General features: G+C 32.4%; 1 protein-coding gene and 1 long non-coding RNA gene across 2 annotated transcripts; one reads left to right on the forward strand and one right to left on the reverse strand.

The window, feature by feature from the left end:
• Positions 1–1,552: 1,552 nt before the first annotated feature.
• On the reverse strand, positions 1,553–3,124 carry LOC149498397 (uncharacterized). The gene is made up of 3 exons (XR_016319414.1): positions 3,018–3,124; positions 2,868–2,933; positions 1,553–1,629 (listed from the first exon to the last, which is right to left on the reverse strand). It is a non-coding gene; the product is annotated as an uncharacterized LOC149498397 (long non-coding RNA).
• Positions 3,125–14,366: 11,242 nt separating this feature from the next.
• LOC149498398 (early nodulin-93-like) lies at positions 14,367–15,254 on the forward strand. The gene is made up of 4 exons (XM_089718204.1): positions 14,367–14,571; positions 14,702–14,763; positions 14,872–14,947; positions 15,052–15,254. Exons 1-4 carry the CDS (start codon positions 14,478–14,480, stop codon positions 15,144–15,146), a joined length of 327 nt encoding a protein of 108 aa, XP_089574330.1. The 5' UTR covers positions 14,367–14,477; the 3' UTR covers positions 15,147–15,254.
• Positions 15,255–19,865: the final 4,611 nt, after the last annotated feature.

The raw sequence follows: 19,865 nt of genomic DNA on the forward strand, positions 1-19,865 counted from the left end.
AGAGGATACGAGAGCGGTAATGTGAGAGCCGCGTGTGAGTTACACACGACTTTCCATTTATGTCATAGTTGGTTGCCAACCTTTGAATAACTTTCGCTGTCAACTTTGATTCCTTCTAAAATGTGTGTTTTATTTTTTCAAATGTATATGGGTCCCACATGTCGGAGGGACCCCATAACAATTATTGAGGATGGTGAGGGGCTAGGTAGTCAGGGCAGCTTCTGGTTATCAAGAATGCGGGTTGGACTCTTTTATAGTTGAAGCTCTTGCATTTCGTAGTTCTTTGCTATTTATTAGAGATAAATATTTTTAGATCTTTTTGTGTTTATTTTGACTCTTAACTTTTATATTTTGCGATGGTTTCTTCTAAGGTGGATTATTCACCACTGGGATTGATAGTTTTGGATTGTAAATCAATCTTAGAAGCTAGGCTTAATATTAGATTCAAGTGGGTAACGAGGCAAGCTGCCAGTGATGGTCAGAAGCTTGCTAGAGTATCATATAGTTGTTCGCTTCCAGGTTTGGGATCATTTCCTAAGTTTATTGTTGGATTCTTCTTCTTTGACATAATGAATTTGTAGTTTTCTCTTTCAAAAAATAAAAAATAAAGGGTTGTAGGTCTTTGAATCCAAATACAGTAAACATGTTAGTATTTAATATTAAATTTATAATAATTAAATACTATGTTTCATTTTAGATTTTATTCTTTTTTGGCTATTTCCTAAAAAAAGGACTTTCCTTTTCTTGCTCATATTCATGATATTTCATTTCCTATTAATAAAAGTTGAATTCATAATATTTCATTTCCTACTAATAAAAGTTAAATAAAACTTGTCTAGACAGTTTATATTTATCTCAAGTTAGATTGAATTTGTTAAAGGAATTCCAACATTTATGTTTGATAGACTCTAAGATATCAGAGACCATTTTTAGAGAAAAATTAATAGTATTTAGAATATGTTGATTATGTGATAACATATGTTGTTTTAAACATCGATAGAATATAAATATTAACCATAGACTTAGTGGTAATTTCTAAGTAAGTCTCCAACAATTATAAGGACTAATATGAATATTTAGCAAAGAATCCTAATTAGGAATATAAAAGTTCTCGTAATTAAATACTAACTTGAAGTTCAAGAAAGAACCCTATATATACAACATTATTTCTCAAAAGAAAGGAGGGTTCTCAAAGTAATAAAACTCTAAATACTATTAATCTTTCTCTAAAATAGTCTATGACTAAATGGTCTTCCGCGCTTTGCGCAGTTGTATTGAATTATTTTTATTATTCGTTATGTAACATCCCTTCCCGGTCTACCCGTAAACCCTAATGAACCGAGCCGAAACGTTACACACTGGTTGACAAACTGACCTGACATGCTGAAATCATAATGGATATTGAATATAATATCATGCTGATGTTATTTACATTAATAATGTACTGAATATTTACAAGACATGATGTTTGTTTACAAAATGAAATGGGCCCAACTGTGTGCCCTGTACATGCCTAAAAAGGGTAGACTAAAGATATACAAGAAAATGATTAGCTACCCTGAAGACTGAGTCTTCTACAGATGAACTGCAGCAGTTGTAAGCTGACTCTCTACTGACCAGTCTCAAAACCTGCGAGTTAAACAGGTAACTCGCTGAGCAAAAGAGCTCAGTGGATATCTCATCATAAAAAGAACAATGAAACACATACATATATAGAAATAAGCATGTAAACACATATGGCACATATAAGCATACATATCATGATACTATTCTTTTACCTTGACGGTCTTTCTTTTTGTTTAATATACTGTATGATTCATGCAATGTGAAGTCAAGATATCTGTATAGCTCCATAAGGTTATAGCGAAACCGAAGTGATAAGAAAAACTGTATGAAACTGTATGAATACTGTATGCTTGGCTGCTATGGCCTTTATAATCATATCCACTCAACGGCCTTTAGCCGGAGTACCAAACTGTATGAGGTGCAGATCTGCTATCCTATGTCGCGACATGGTCTTATCTACATGGTTTCTACCGAACCTCAATGGAGCATAATGTTGGTATGGCAATAGTATAACATAACATCACGTTAATAGTTCATAACTCATGTTCATAACTTCATAAATCATAATGTTCACTTAATTTCACATCATTGTATGCTTTCATGTTGTTTGATCCATGTTCTAATGTTATATTTTTGTTTTAGAATGGTTGGAGGCATACAAGGTGAGCAAAGGAATCCAATTGCATTGAAAAAGAAGTCCAAAAATGCATGAAAACCAAAGTCGCGAGCGCGCCTTGCAAAGTCGCGAGCGCGAGCTGCAGAAATGCAAGTCGCGAGCGTGCACTTGCAAGTCGCGAGCGCGTAAAGGGCAAAATGAGAGTCAGCGAGTTATCGAGCACGAGTCGCGAGCGCGCACTTGAAAGTCGCGAGCGCGTAATGTGCAAAATGAGAGGCAGAGAGCTTCAGGCCAAAGTCGCGAGTGCGCAAGTGCAAGTCGCGAGCGCGCGACGTGTTTCCAGTCTACGCGGTCGCGCGACGTGCTTCCAACCTCGCGAGCTGCACGCTTTTGGTCATATCTCTCAATATACAACTCCAATTTGGGTGATTCAAAAACCCATGTAAAGCTAACACATAGAGGAACAAATAACTCTTCTATGACTCCTCCTAATTCCATCATTTACTAGGGTAAAAATCAAGATGAAGTCACTGATTCTTTTTCCAGAAAACCTGTTTCAACATTCCCCTGTTTTCTCACCATTTCCAGTCCTCTCACTCAACACTAAGCAATATATGGTCTCATTATCAACACACCACACAAGTTCTCATGCAAGAAAAATGGTAAATGAAAAGAGATATCAAACCTTTACTCCAAAAAGCTTGAGCTCTTCTTTAGTTTCCTTTTTCTACTACCTTTGAACTTCCTTCACCTATAATAAGAATTCTTATCACTTATCTACGATATAACTCAATTAGAGGTTGAATAGCATAAAGCTTCAAGAAATTCTACTTACTTGGAGAACTAGAGGTTGCCTTAATGCTTAACTACCATGAAAATGGATGGAGAAGGGAAAGAGATGAAGAGAAAGATGAAGGAGATAAAGAGGAAGATGAAGATGAAGAAAACGTTGAAGATGAAGGTGAAGAAAATGAAGAATGCAAGGTCAAATGGAAGGCTCGTATACTTCCCAACCATCTCTTTAATTGTATGGTGCAATTACCAAATAAGACCTACATTTTCTACATGTTACCTTTTAATACCTCAACTTAATATTCTAGTGCAAGTAAATCCACTTATAAACCCATTCTACCCCAACCGGGTTTGGTTCGGCCTGACTCAACTCGACTCTATGAACTGACTCGACTCGGTAGGATGTCACACGTTGTGTTATTAATTGCTTTATTATTCTTCTTCTTCTTATTCTTTTCTCCTCAATTGAAATCCACCACTGGGTATCCTTCATAACTGAAGCTTAAACTTGAGTTCATATCATATTACTTGGGTTTCTAATTTTTCTTTTCACTCTCTGCAAGGATCAATGGTTATTCAATTTCGACGTTTGGTTATAGTGCAAAATTTGATTGCAATTTTCAGTGAGCTTTCACATCCAGTGCACTACCTATAAACTTTAATTGATTAATCTTTTAGACCTATTAACAAAATATGTCTAAATTGTTTAGGAATTTATCAATGAGCTTACCAGAGGATAAGAGAACTTCCTTCACTTACCTAGATAGTATGTGATTTTCACTTCTTATCCAAAAATAACAATAAACCCAAGCCACTTGTAGGTTTCGCATTCTTTTGTTTGAATTTTGATTGGGGAGAAAAAAAACGAACCAACGGTTAATATTAATTCTTTAATGGTTGTTTTTTCTTCTATTATAAATTTAATGACTGAAATTATAAATGTATATATATATATATATATATATTTTTTGCAAGCGTTTTTAATCGTTCACCATTTATTTTGTTTTTGTTATTATAAAATATAGTTTTAAATTTCAAAAAGGTTAATCAATAAATAGTTAAGGAGCATGTGAATTTCTATTGTCAAGAAAAGCATTGGCTGCAATCAAAATTCATCTAGAAATGGACCTCTCCTTGTCTTTGTTCAGCTTCTCTGGTTCTCTTAATATTGTAATAATAGACTCTTTTATAAAGCCACTCAGCTGTCTTGTTACCAAACTTTTGAGCTTGCTTTGTCCATCTATCAATCAAGTAGAAATTGTCTAATTCAGCACACCATAGAATTTCTCACAGAATTTCTCAGAAATAAATATCAGTAATCTCAAACCATGATCTTTTATTTTATCCCCATAAAAAATACATTCAAACTTTCCAATTGTATTCCAAACTGCAGAATACAGTGAAGGTTACTGAAATTAACAGGCAATAAACTGCTACTTAGACAATTAGAAGGGTAGAAGCATAGGATTATATGTGAAATCTACCATGTTATACAAAGACTAAATTGATTTTTCAAAAATTGGACAAACTTCTAACCTGACCATCCATCTGAAAATAAAGACGACATAAACATTTAGTCTATAAATTAAGTTTTCGCAGATTAATTAACATCACCTATTTACTCTGATCAGCTATTAGTTCTTCTACTGGTTAATCTGTATGTGAAGATCATGCTCAAGAAAATTCTACAATTATGTGTCTGGAAAATTACAGCTACAAAAACTTTCCTAGAGCATGAGAAACAATTGTAAAGCTGCCAGCTAAGCTTCCTACTAATTACCATTGATGTCAACAATCTTGGTGTATGTTGCAGCCATCTGTATGTGAAGAGCATGAGAAACTTTTTTGCAAACAGATCGATGTATTTTTCTCATTATCAATACATCTTCTTCTACAATTTACTCTGTGATTTTCATTGAATTCTTCTTACTTTGCTTTTGATATAACCAACAAAAACATGAACTTGTTTTTCCATATAATCAAACAATAAAACAAGAACAAAAAAAAAAAAAAAGAAAAAGACTAGTAAATTTCTGAATTGTAGTTGAAGTTGAGCAGAATTCGAATGCATGTACATTGATTTTTGAATTAGCTTAGAAACTGAAAGGAAAAATAATATTTTTATCTTTATCTTGAAAACCATGAAATTGATTATGGAATTTCTTCAAATATCAATATTTTGTGGGTAGCATGTGCACCTTTTTTTTATTTATTATTTTTTACTTCTATAGCTAGGATTACAGCGAAAAGTCTTTGGATAATTCACGTTTTTTTTTTTTTTTTTACCTTGTGATTTTATTCTTTTTAATATTTAATCAAAACAACGAAAGGCCATTCTTTGTCTTGCTTCATGGATTGACACAAGTCGAGAAAAGCTTCACACCATGTATGATAGTAAGTGCTTCTGGCCACCTTAAAACTAAGATTTAATACAATTCTAAAATTATCTTGTTTTTATCTTTGAAATGTTTTTGTCTCATCAATCTAATGATCTGATTAATTTGAAATTATATTTATATATTTTGGCATATATGCTAAAATCCACTTGTTTGTCCGTACATTATTTTATTTAGATGATATTACTATGTATGACTTTATTATTTCCTAATTTTAGGAGATTATACCGCTGATACTCTTATAAAAGGTGAATTATATTTAACATAGCGTTTATTTTTTATTTATGACTATTGTCTAAAATCTCTTGCCATGATATAATTATATTATTGAAAATTATTTATTTATTTGAGTTATATAATTATATTATTTAATAACCAAGTGCCGGGTATTAAAAAAATCAAATAATTCAACCATTCAAGATAAAGAAAGGAGACCTTGAAAAAAGAGATAAATTTTTTCTCATTATATTTTTTAATATTTATCTATTTATTTATTTGAACCATGCTATTATATTATTTAGTAGCTTAATGCTATGTATTAAATGGAAAAATCAAAATTAAATTTATATTTATTATTTGTCATAAGGTAGTTAAGTGCTCAATTTCTCTTAGGCTAAGTGCTTGATTTCTTCGAGCTACAGGCTTAACTTACCATGTTCTAAGTGAGTCAAAAAAGGCTAAATGCTTTAAAAAGGATAAGTATTTTTTCTGAGCTGTAGGGTCAACTCGTCATGCTCTAAATAAGCCAGAAAATGCTAAGTGCCTTAAAAAAGTTAAGCACCTTCTCCGAGCTACGGACTCAACTCGTCATGCTTTAAGTGAGCTAAAAAATGGTAAGTGCCTTTAAAAGGTTAAACACCTTCTTTGAGCTAGGGGCTCAACTCTCATGCTTTAGGTGAGACGAAAAAGGCTAAGTGCCTTAAAATGTTAAATATCTTCTCCGAACTAAAGACTTAACTCACCATACTCTAGTGAGCCGAAAAAGGCTAAGTGCCTTAAAAAGGTTAAACATTTCTTCGAACTACGACCTCAACTCAACTCGCCATGCTCTAATTGAGCCAGAAAAGCTAAGTTCCTTAAAAGGTTAATTTCTAAATTTAAATTAATGTCCAAATATCAATACTAGGATGGTATTTTTTTTTTATCTAAAATACTTAAAACGTTACTCTAACTCTATACCTTCTTCCCAATACTCTGAAGGGTGAGCTTTGAAATAAAATAAGGGAAAATAATTATTTCGTCATTGAGATTTAACAAAATTAATTAACTCATCTTCGCATTTTTGTATATTAGGTATCTACTCTCTAAAGTTTGCTTCTGTCTCATTAAATGATCCTCAAATGATCCTTCTGTAAAAAATAAAAGGTTTTTCCATTAAATAAGACTAAAAACCAAGAGAGCAGAGAGGAAAATATTTTAAAATGACAAACTGCTACCCTTAGTGAGATGTAACCAAGTCAAACTAGAATAAACCTTTATTTCCTCTCTTTCACGTGATTTCATATCGGCTCCATACCACCAGTCTTGTTATCTTCCATTACAGCAAACAGAACGCCTTAATGTCATTGTCCAAACTAGAAAGTGACCATGATGAGCTAATTCATGGCAATCATAGTCAAGAAGAAGAAATCAACTGAGAAAATCAAATCATTTCTTGAGAGAGAATCAAAAATACAAAAAATACAAAAAGAGTTGCTCTCATTGAGGTCTTTATCACTCTTAAACTGAGAAAAGTAACCGTCACTGCCAGCTGTCAGAAACTAAATTAGAGCCACGAGATCAAAACTGAATTCATATCAATATACTTTCACCCCCCCCCTTCACGATGGAGTTGGTGAGAAATCAACCAATCCAATCTTGGAAAGGAGACGAGAGAACATAGAAGAACTCAGATTCTTTGTAAACACATATGCTAATTGGTGTTTTGACGGCACATGAGCAGTGTTAATGAACCCATTTTGAAGCTGATTACGAACCACATGACAATCAATGTCAATACGTTTCATTCTTTCATGGAACACAGGATTTGCTGCTATGTGTAAAACAGCCTGGTTGTCACAAAATAATGGAATGGGAAGATACAAAGGTAATTGGAGATCTTGAAGCACATAAGAAATCCACTTCAACTCACACACAGTAACAGCCATGGCTCAGTACTCAGCCTCTGCAGAAGATCTACTAACAGTGTTTTGCTTTTTTGTTTTCCATGAAACTAAGGAATTCCCAAAGTAAATGCAATATCTAGTAAGAGACTTTCTAGTGGTGAGGCAAGAGGCCCAATCAGCATCACAGAAAGCTTATAGTTGAAAGGAATTGGTGGCAGGAAAAAACAATCCTATTGTTGGATAAGTTTTCAAGTACTTCAACACATGAATAGCAGCTTTTAAGTGTGTTGTAGTAGGGGCCTGCATGAATTAACTCAGTTGCTGAACTGAGTAAGTTACATCTGGCCTTATCAAATTGAGATAGAGTAAGCGGCCCACTAAACTTCGATATTGTTCAGGATCCTTCAATAAATCACCATCATCTGGTTTAAGTTTTAGACCCTGGATTAAAGGAGTATGTACTATTGCGGCATCTTGTATATCAACCTCCTGTACCAAATCCATTATATATTTTCTTTGTGTAACACAAATGCCCGTTTCTGATCTAGCTATCTCCAAATCTAAGAAAAACTTAGCATAGCCTAGATCTTTGATAGTAAATTTGTCATGTAAAAACTGTTTGACATCAACAATCAACTTTTCATCAAATCCAGTAATCAAAATATCATCTACGTATAATAATAAAGGCAAAAAATCATTGTTAGTACCTTTTGTAAAAAGACAATGATCATTTTGGGACTGTTGAAACCCATACTCTCCTAAATGCTTGGTAAGTTCTTTATTCCATTGACGGCCTGCTTGCTTCAAGCCATACAAAGATCTCTGTAACTTGCAGACCTGTCCTGGAATGGCTTTTGTGTAACCTGCTGGAGGTATCATATATATATCTTCATCAAGAAAACCATGGAGATATGCATTATTAATATCCAATTGATGCAAGGACCACCCTTTAGAAGCAACAACTGCCAAAAATATTCTAACAGTCACTAGTTTAGCCATAGGGGAAAAAGTTTCAGTATAATCCAATCCCAATAATTGTGTATAACCCTTGGCAACTAAACGTGCCTTATACCGGTCAACAATCCCATCTGATTTGTACTTTACCCTATACACCCATTTAGAACCAATAGGTTTCTTACTCTTTGGTAAATTAGTTAGAACCCAAGTCTTGTTCTCCTCTAAGGCTGCAAGTTCCTTTTGCATGGCTTGTACCCAATTAAGGTCTTTATTAGCTTGATGAAAAGAAACAGGCTCTGGAATCTTTGACACATTGGATACAAAAGAAGTATATGATGGACTAATGCATAAGGATGTAGGTAAAAGTGCAGAAGAGGGATGGAGAGTAGAAATACCTGAGATAGATTGCTGAGCAACAGATGATGTGCCACTGGTATGTGCTACTGCCACAAAATCTTGAAGCCAAGATGGTTTTTATTTCACTCTATTACTCCTTCTAATGACTGGTTGAGAATCTATATGTTCTAATCTAGTTTCATGATCTGAATGACTATGTGCATCTGATATAATATGCCTCTCTTGAATGTCTAATGAATCATGTAATTGGGTAAGCAAGTTTGAAGGTTCGGAAGATGGGGAATTTGATAAAGATGAATTATTTTCAAGATCATGATGAAAATCATTAACTGGTTCTAGTATATTTGGTAAAACAGGTGTATCATTGGTAATGGAGTGGGAAATTTGGAAAGGAAATTGTTGTTCATGAAAAAGTACATCTCGAGAATGAAAAATGGTTTTAGAGTTGATATTGAACAATTTATATGCTTTATGGTTTTGGGAGTAACCAAGTAAAACTGATGGTTGTGCTCTATGATCAAATTTTGTTTTGTGAGGATTTGTATTTGTTGTAAAACAAAGGCAACCAATAGCTCTGAAATATGAGATATCAGGAGGTTTACCATTCAATTCCTCATAAGGAAACTTCCAATCTAAAACCACAGTAGGTATTCTATTTATAACATGAGTTGCTGCCAACAGACATTCAGACTAGATATTTTTAGGAAAATGACCTTGGAACATAAATGCCCTTGCTATCTGTACAAACTCCTATGTTTTCTCTCTACCACCCCATTTTGTTGGGGAGTGTATATGCAAGATCTTTGATGCATTATACCCTTAGATTGAAATAATTCCCTATATGGAGTATTCAAGAACACAGTTCCATTGTCGGTTCTAACCTTTTGCACTTTAACTCCAAATTGTGTTTCAATTAACTTCAAGTAATGGCTTAGAACTGAACAAACTTGATGCTTAGTGTTTATCATATACACCCATGTATACCTAGATTTATCTTCCACTATAGTTGCCATGAATTTTGCTCCAGTTATAGACTGCACACCGTAAGGACCCCACAGATCTATGTGTATTAATTGGAATAATTTATCTGATTTTGTAACATTTGTAGGAAAAGGTACTCTTGATTGCTTAGAAATAGGACATATTGAGCATACAATGTCACACAATTCATCATGGTCAAGTACACCAGCATATTTCAATCTTTGATTAGAAACATGTCCTAGCCTAGAATGCCAAAGTTTAAACTTTTGTATTTTCCTACTGTTTGCAGTACAAGTAACCATATATTTACTACTTACAATATCAAAAGACTTTTTATTTAGCAAATATAACCCATCTTGCTCACGACCAATGGCAATCTTCTCGTTACTCTGCAAATCCTGAAAAATAGAACAATTTGGTAAGGATTTAACTGTAATTTTATTTGTTTTGGTTAATGATGTTACTGAGATCAGATTACATTTGAAAGAAGGTATATTAAGCACATTGGTCAAAATAATTCTGTCATTTAGCTTTATTGTTCCTATATAATGAACTAGTTTTATGGCTCCATCAGGTAATTTCACAGATTTTGGCTTGGCTAATTTGTGTAATGTGTCAAAAAAAGAAATGTTATAGGTCATATGGTCAGAACACCCTGTGTCAATGATCCATTCACCTATGTTCTTATCATCAATACCTTTAAAAACCTTGTTAGATGCAGTACCTGCAAAAGAACAATTGTCCACATATGCATTCTCATCAGTTACAGTCATCATCTGCTTGCCCTTCATGGCTTTCATAACTTCTTGTTGAATGATCTTAGTGAGATTCTCACTCCATTCAGCTGTAGGTCCTTTTGAATTTTCATTTGGACATCAAAAGGAGTTTCTCCTGCATTATCAACCATATGAGCTTGTGACTGACCCTTTTGCTGCTTTAACTCATAATACCAATCAGGATATCCTATAATCTTGAAACATGTCTCCCTTGTATGGCCTTTGGTTCTACAATTGTCACAAAACTGGTTCTCCTTTCCGGTATTCTCTCTTCTCTTATAATTGTTCTTGTTATCCTTAAAATTGCTTTTCTTGTAACCTGAATTACCCTGAGCAAGCATAATTGTAGAAGATTCACTAGATTCAACAGTAAAATGGCTCATTTCTCTTTACTTCTCCACACGCAGGACCATTGAATAAGCTTTGTTAACTGATGGCAAGGGATCCATCAGTAAAATTTGATTCCTCACGTGATCATAACTATCATTTAGGCCCATAAGAAATTGAATCAACCTTGCATCGTTCTCAAAATCCACAAAGAATTTTGCTGCACGGCAACCGCAAACAGGAAACTTCTTTAAACTAGCCAATCATCCCACTTTTGTTTATGTTTTGTGAAATACACTGTTATTGAGTAATTTCCTTGGCTAAAACTACAAATCTCTCTTCTGATCTGGTAGAGAAGAGGTCCATTACTATCACCATATCTTTGAAATAATTAATCCCAAAGTTCTTTGGCTGAATTTGAATATAAGCTTCAACGATATCTTTCGATATCGAGTTCGAAAGCCATGAAACTACCATACTGTCTGTTCTCATCCATCTCTAATACACAGGAGAATTAGATTTAGGTTTCTTATACCTTCCATTAATGAAATCCTGCTTATTCTTCGCTCTAAGAGCTATAGTTATGGATCTGCTCCAAGAATGATAATTGCTTCCATTCAAAGGTACACTGACTAGATTCAGTCTAGGATGATCTGAATTAGTTAAATTCAGAGGATCACTCGTCAATTCAGCTTCGGATCTTGCAATCTGAGATCTTTTGGGCTCCAAATCATCGGGATTCGTCATTTGCTCTGATTGATGCAGAGAAAAACTTAAGATCAAATTTCAGTAACCTGATGCTCTGATACCATGACAAGCTAATTCATGGCAATCATAGTCAAGAAGAAGAAATCAACTGAGAAAATCAAATCATTTCTTGAGAGAGAATCAAAAATACAAAAAATACAAAAAGAGTTGCTCTTATTGAGGTCTCTATCACTCTTAAACTAAGAAAAGTAACCGTCATTGCCAGTTGGCAAATTATTGAAAATAAATTAGAGCCACAAGATCAAAACTGAATTCATATCAATATACGTTCAGACCATCCGGGTTACTCTCCTTATAGGCTCTAGGAGTTTCGGGAAAAATCTGAGTTGGGTTACACCTGTTCCTTGCGGATCTACTGCAAAGTGACCATTCGACTCCTGAGGTTGCTCCACTTTAACTTTATTTTCTCTCTCTCCTTGTCGTCGTTATCGAACTACTTTTCTTTATCTCTTTTGCTATGGTGTTATATATATGATATTTGGTGTTTGAATTTGAGTTTGGATTCAGATTTGGGTTCGGGTTCAAAGTCTGAAAGTCAGGTAGAGAGTTGCGCAATTGGAGATTCGATGGATGAGAGGGGTAGTTGTGGAGAGGGATTAAGTGGAGAGGAAGGACAACATAAATAAAAAGTTCATCAGAGGAAAGGTTAATGTTAACTTGTTTCCAAACACCAGTATTTTCCGGGTTCTTGACTGCCATGGCTACGAATCCTCTGAGTGCAAATTTGAAATTGAATATAATTAAGTAGACTGATTGGGTTAAGACAGCTATTGTGCCTAATTTGGTGTCTTCCTTTCTATTGTTGATATCTACTGACAGTAGGCAACATAAAATGGGAGAGGGATAAAGGCAGAGCCGAAAATGCATGGTTGGTGAATATTTATTTTATTAAAGCATATTTTAGTATTTTTGTTGCTATTTAACGGGAAAAACCTTTAATTTTGGACGGAAGAATCATTTGATCAAACAGAATTAAATCTTATGGACTAAATACGTAATATGCAAAAAAGCGAGGACAAGTTGATTAATTTTGTAAAACTTCAAGGACAAAATAATTATTTCCCATAAAATGATAATGGAAAATAGTAATACATGGATTGAAAATGAATAATAATTTAGACATAAATGTCTAAAAATGAAGGCGGGACATCTGATAGAATATAAATACTTACCATAAACTTAGTAGTAATTTATATGCAAGTCTCCAATGGAGACTAATATAAATATTTAACATAAAATACTAAATAGAAATATGTAAGTTTTCCTAATTAAATATTGACTTGAAGCTCAAGAAAGAACTCTATATATACAACAACATTATTTCTCAAAAGATAGAGCTCTCAAAGCAATAAAATTCTAAATACTAATCTTTCTCTAAAAATAGTTACTGATATCTTAGAGTCTATCATTTATTATTTTCCAACATTCATTTATTAGTTTTTTTTTTTCACTTATATTATTGATTCTAGATTGAATATATGAGACTCCTTGATCTGGGTTAATATAGACCATTAAAGATAATTTTATTTTTGATTTTTTAATAACTTATGTTTCATAAAAAGAAAACTATTGAACAAAGAGACTCAGACAGTACACAACTACACCCACCAACCAAACCATCTACTGAGGCGAAACCATCAACAAAAAAGAGCTCTGTGCACTAAAAGCAGTCTATCCATCAATCTAACCCATCCATATAAGACACGCGTGCTAATCTAATGAGAATTGCACAATGCACAAGAAGGGCTATGGACTACCCATGGTTTTTGAGGCAGCTTTAAGTAAACGAGGGGCTTTCGATTGATGAATCCAGGAAAATAAAGAGAGTTTCAAGAAGTAACTATTTGTTTAGATATTTGTGTTCACAGTGTACAACACGTGCGGATAGAGTTTACACTAATACCTGTTTTTCAGTTCATTGAACTTATGCGATCTATCAAAGCAGTTTTTATAAGTAAAAAGAATTCAGATCTCTTAAATAAATAAGAGATCGAAGTGTTGGATATAATAAAAATATTAAAGACAGTTAATCAATCAACTGAAATCATTTACTTGAATTTAAACTCAATTCAACTTTAAAAAATTAAATTCAAATTCAGTTTCTTTTATAGTTTACAATTTAAATACAATGTGATTCATTTATAAATTCGAATTTAAAATTGAGTTCATTTATTATTTTACCTGCTCTCTTCATTTTAAAGTTTGATTTTAGCTCATTTATTAAACAAATTCGATAAGTAGTCTCGAGATTGATTTTGTTTTATTAAATGAATTTGAATCAGTTTTTTTTATCGAATTAAGCTTTAAGAAGCTCCAAAGTAATTTAATTTATTTAAACTTAAAAGAAATAAATTATTTAGGCTATAATTATGATTTTGATTTTTAGATTTTGTAGGTGACTCAATCACTATTACACTAAAAGTTAAAAAATGAGTAGTTGAAAGAAAAACAAATCTGTGTGCCACTGCCATGAAATATTTTCCATTTTTAATTCCAAATGTTCCTCTTTTAGTGGCATCAAACATCTACTGCTGCCTTTTGCGTGTAACTTAATAAAGAAACGAGGGCAGTTAGCATTGCAAAAAAAAGAAAAAAAAAAAAAAAAGACTAATGGAAGATGTTAGTTAGAAGTTAAAACTTAGAATTGAAGTGAAACCATCAAACTCTATCCTAACACCTGGGGCTCTCTTTGTCCAAAGTTCCCTATAAATATCCAACCAACTCTCTCTTCCTCTTCAACCACAGTTTCAGTAATCAGAAACCTCTCTCTTTCTACTTATTCAACTTCTCTGTTTAATTACTTACTAATTAATAAATTATCTTAATTAAGTTCATAATGGCTAAACACAATGTGGCTCGCTCTCCTCTTGAGCAAACTACCTTGGCTTCTCTAGACCAAAAGTTGGCCATGGCTAAACGCTGCTCTCATGGTATCGTCTCTTTTTTTTCTTTCTTCTTTATCTTCTTAGGGTTTATTAGTTATAGATTTGTAGTTAATTTTTCTAATTATTTGTTAATTAAGGTTTGATAATAATTAAATTGTGTTTTATGGATGAACAGAAGGAGTAGTTGCAGGAGCTAAAGCAGCTGTTATGGCCACCATTGCCACTGCCATTCCAACTGTAAGTGATTATCTTCCTTATTTCTATACATTTTATTTGTTAAGAATTAAATATTGCGTGTATTGAATATATTTTTCAGCTTTTATTGAGTTCTTTTCTTATGTGTAGCTTGCCAGTGCAAGAATGCTGCCTTGGGCAAGAGCCAATCTTAACCACACTGCTCAAGCTCTCATAATCTCTACAGGTTAATTAATTAATTAATTACCATCTAAACAGTAATTATTTGTTAATTTTCTCTTTATTATTTTATTTTCTTCACTGCTAATGAAAATTTTAATTTATTTGCAGTTGCTGGAGCAGCTTATTTCATAGTTGCTGACAAGACTGTCCTGGCTACTGCAAGAAAAAACTCCTTTAACCAGAGATCCAATATTGAGGCATAAATTCACTGATGTGTATTTCAATTTAAGCATTTCCTTTTATCAATTAGTATAAGAATTCCTGTGTAAATCCATCGTCAAATTATAAATAAAGAAGGGGTTTTCCTTGTACGAGCATTTGTGAATTAAAATTATCATTCAGCTTAAATGAGAATGAAAAATTGTATTTAACAACAAAAATATATATTACATATAAATTCTCATATTTCCACCAATAAATAGTCTTTACATGAGCAAGGTAATGATGAAAGTGCTTTCTAATTTCTATCCCTACAATATTTCTCCATTGAAATCTTGGAAATCAACTTAGTATCAGAATGGCAATTTCCACATACACAGATTCTTGCTTTATTGTTACAGTTCTTGTTCCTAGTTTAATACAGATCAAACCAAAGCTTTATTGTTACAAAACTTCATTGAATCATATTTCACTTGATCTTAGAGGAATTTTATAAGATTTTTATAGGAAACCCGCCAAAAATACAAGAGAAGATCAATTGTCAAAGACTTCCAGTAAATAGCACACCGAGGGCGTGCTTCCCAACACCCCCGTACTACTTTGCAGAGTTCAACTTTGACCGAAATTTCATATTAAGCCCGTGCTGCCCACATGAAGATATTATGGGATGTACGTTATTAAACCTGGAGTCCTATTTAGATGTTGGGAGAGTTTTAGTTAGGAGAAATATAAAGCCTAAACAGTTTTCTATCTCCAAAAGTTCAGATTCCAGGAATCTTAATTTGGCCACCCCTAATTTGTAGTACATCTCCATAGCCACTTTCAGGAAGGTGAATACTAGTTGCCGAAAATCCACTATCTACCCAACTTCTTGTTTCTTCATCTAATCCAAAGTAGAATATGTAAATGTGATGTTTATTTATAAAATTATGATGAGAAAATTTCTCCAACAATTTGTTAAATCTTGCCCAAGCGGCATAAAATGGCTTTGAGTGTTGTTGACTAAAATATGCAAGTATTTGTCGATGAAACATCTCAAAATACTTTGCTAGAATATAATGAAAAAAAATCAACAAAAATAAAGAAAAACTACAAATAATATATTTCAATTAACAAAAAAAATTAAAATAAAAAATTGTCTAACTTAATAATAGGTTAATTGGTAATGATATTGGTAACACCAATCCCTAGCAACGGCGCCAAAAACTTGACAGGCTTTTTCACAACTGTATAAAATTGCAAATAAGTAATAAAGAGTAAGTAGAGTATCGTCCAACGAAGATTATATACTAAATACCAAAATTATGTTAACCTATTATTATTTAAATGACAATAAAGAGAATGTATTTGAAAATAAAAGAATTAAAATAAAAACAACAAGAATGAGATCAAGCAAGAAATTGTTGAAAAGAAATCGAGGGCTAAAAGTTACTAGGGATTTTGACTTCACTCAATTCTATCCACTTATCATATTAGTTTGATAATCAATTTTAATTATTCAACAAAGAGAAATAACCCTAATTCACTAATAAGCTCTTTCGATGTTTTATTAACTATTTTAACATACTTCAATTATCCATCTCTCAATGGCACAACCAAACATAGATTAAATCATTAAATTCTTGTGATTATTCAAGAATTCATAAATTAAGATTTTTAATTTTATGAAAATCTCCCACGAGTGAAACCGTTTAGCTCTCGTATCAAGTTGCTATTCCCATGAAATTTATGACCTTGTTCATATTAAAATCCATTCTCTCTACAGTGATTAATGAAAAAAAATCAATCTAGTGGAAAAACTCTACTTGGAATTTTACTTGAATAAAAAAAACATCAAATCTAATATTATAAACTGGAGTTGAATTTAAGTTACATTATATCCCCAGTAAAGATATTTAGTTCGACATAGTAAATGAATCAAACTCAATTAAATTTATGAATAATCCCATAAAGAATAATAAATAAAAGAGAATTTAGAAATAAAAACTAATCAACGATTAACGGTTCGAAACCGGTCCGAACATGAACCAGAACCAGTGGCCTATGGTTTGGTTTTGGTTCCATCATTTTTGGAACCGTGAATCGGCGGTTCCAAAAACCAGCCGGAACCATCTGGAATCGCTGGCTTTTCCATACGGTTCGAACAGATGGTTGGAACCGCAGGTTCAAGCCGGCGGTTCCAAGAATATTTGAATTCTGTTTGTAACGGCTAACACCGATGGTTCCAGCAGCAACTTTTTTTTTTCAAATTTTTTTGTGAAATCCCCAAATTACCCCTCATAACAACTATAAACGGCTCCATAATAGTTAGTTTCAAGGGTATTTGTGGAAAAATAAATTTTTAGATTTATCATAAATACCTCATTCCATTTACAATCCCCTCACACAAAATTATCTCTACTTTCTCTACTCTATATTATCCTTCTCTACTCTACAATCTCTCTAATTTTCATTCATAAATTATTGTCCAAAACATTGCAAGATAATTTCTTCAAAGTCTAATCTCCAATTATTTGTCTAAATTATTGTGAATTAATTTCTTCAAATTCCAATCTCTATTATTTTCTCTAATTTTTTTTATTCAAATTTCCAAATTACATATTATTTTCCTATAATGGCAAGTAGAGGAAACTCAAATTCCACTAAGGGCAATGGAAAGATTGGAGAAACGTAACATTCATCTATCCCTATAAACGACATCTTCGATTTCACTCTCGACCAACATAATCTTGAGGGATATCCAAATGAAAATTTGAAAATTTCTACTCAAGAATCTGAATTTAATGATGAGCATTTACAACAAGAGCAAGAGCAAGAGCAAGGTACACAAGTTTTTCGAAGAGCAAGACAAAGTTCCGACATATTCACCATTCATTTCATAAAGAAATTCAAAGGCGACAAAATGTTCGATGTAATTTGCAATTATTGTGGAAAATCTTATAAATTCAAACAATCAGACGGTTATGGATCATTTTGGAAGCATTTGGAGGCAAAACATCCAATAAAAATAGGAGTTAATCGGTGTCAAACACAAATTTCCGGGTACGCATCTTATAACATTTCTTTATTTCAATATTCTGAAAAACAACAAAAAGAAGAATTAGCTAAAATGATTTCTATGGAACATTTATCTTTTAGTTTTGGTAAAAAAGTAGGTTTTAATCAATATTGTTAAAAAGCTTTAAATCCTTCTGCTAAAAAAGTGCCAAGAAATACTGTAAAACGAACTATTATTTCTTTATATAAAAAAAGGAAAAAAGAGTTAGAACTTTTATTTTCTAAAATGAAAATTCGTGTTTTAATTTGTTGTTATATTTGGAGTGATCATTAGCAAATGCATTCTTATATGAGTATTAAATGTCATTGGATTGATGATGATTGAAAAATTCAAAAAAGAATTATTGCATTTTGCGCTTTTGATGATAAACATACTGCAAATAATATTTATAGAATAATTGTTTCAATTTTAGATGAATATAAATTGACCAAAAAAAATTTTTCAATTACATTTGATAATGCTTCTGCTAACACTAAATCAATTATTGAACTTAAATCAATTTGTGAACCAAATATTGGCGGAAAATTTTTTCATATTAGATGTGCATGCCATATTTTAAATTTATGTGTACAAGATGGTTTAAAAGTTCTTAAATCTTTTATTTCTCCAATTAGAAAAGCTATTTCATATTTATGGGGACATCCCCAAGTGATGAAAAGTTGGGCTAAATTTTGTAAGGAAAATAAAAAAAGACCAAAACATTTTCCAAAGAATATCCCAACTCGTTGGAATTCAACATATGAATTATTAAACAAGTCTTTTTCATATAAAGAATTGTTGTGTATTTTTGTTACTAACAATATTGAAGAAATTAATTTATATCCACAAAATTGGGATATTTGTGCAAAAATTTTAGATATTTTAAAAATTTTTAATGATGCTACATGTAAATTTAGTGGGATTTATTGTCCCACATCTCATTTATTTTTGCTTATATGCATTAATATTGTTAGTGCATTTCAAGAATTTGAAAATGATATTTTATTACAAAATTGTGTTTTATCAATGAAAAAAATGGTTATCTTATTTAAAAAATATACCGCCTCTTTTTCTTGTTGCTTGTGTATTTGATCCTAGATGTATATTTGAAGTTTATCTAAATATTTAACTCTTTATTATGAAATATTAAATCTTGATATAGAAGATAGTGTTAATATAAATATAGTATTGCATGAAGGTAGACAAAATATTATAGAATTATATACTGAATTTTTTCAATATTCTAGTTCATCTACTTCTTCTAATTCTTCTCTATTCAATAATTGATCATTCTCAATTAAAAGGGTAAGTGTTGGTGTTGCTGAACACATATTACTACAAAGACAAAAAAGGCCTAGGAAATCCGGTTCTTTTTCCGAATTTAATAATTATCTTACCATTTCTTTTAAGTTTCGTACTAGTTTTGCAGATAATAACTTTCCAATTCTAGATTAGTGGAGTCATCACGCCAATACATTCCCAACCCTTTCACTAATTGGAAAACAAGTTTTAGCAGCTCCGGTCTCCACTGTTGCGGTTGAACAAGCTTTTAGTCAAGGAGAAAACAATACTTGATGAAACACGATCTCGTATGACACCTAATTCACTAGAAGCATAATCATGCATGGATAATTGGAGCAAAGCCAAGAGCATAATAGAATATCAAAGAAAATGAATACTTATATGATCTTTATGATGGGTCCTCAATGGGAACACCAACCGGCAG

The sequence above is a fragment of the Jatropha curcas genome, chromosome 2 (genome assembly GCF_041381405.1).
Source record: "Jatropha curcas cultivar XTBG-Jc1 chromosome 2, XTBG_Jcur_1.0, whole genome shotgun sequence".
In the NCBI taxonomy this organism is placed as follows: domain Eukaryota; kingdom Viridiplantae; phylum Streptophyta; class Magnoliopsida; order Malpighiales; family Euphorbiaceae; genus Jatropha; species Jatropha curcas.

Bases quoted from the DNA above. Each gene is read 5' to 3' on its own strand.
- LOC149498398 (XM_089718204.1), top strand. From the start codon at position 14,478: ATGGCTAAACACAATGTGGCTCGCTCTCCTCTTGAGCAAACTACCTTG. The intron at 14,572-14,701 runs GTATCGTCTCTT...ATGGATGAACAG, and splicing joins GGCTAAACGCTGCTCTCATG to AAGGAGTAGTTGCAGGAGCT. The intron at 14,948-15,051 runs GTTAATTAATTA...ATTTATTTGCAG, and splicing joins AGCTCTCATAATCTCTACAG to TTGCTGGAGCAGCTTATTTC.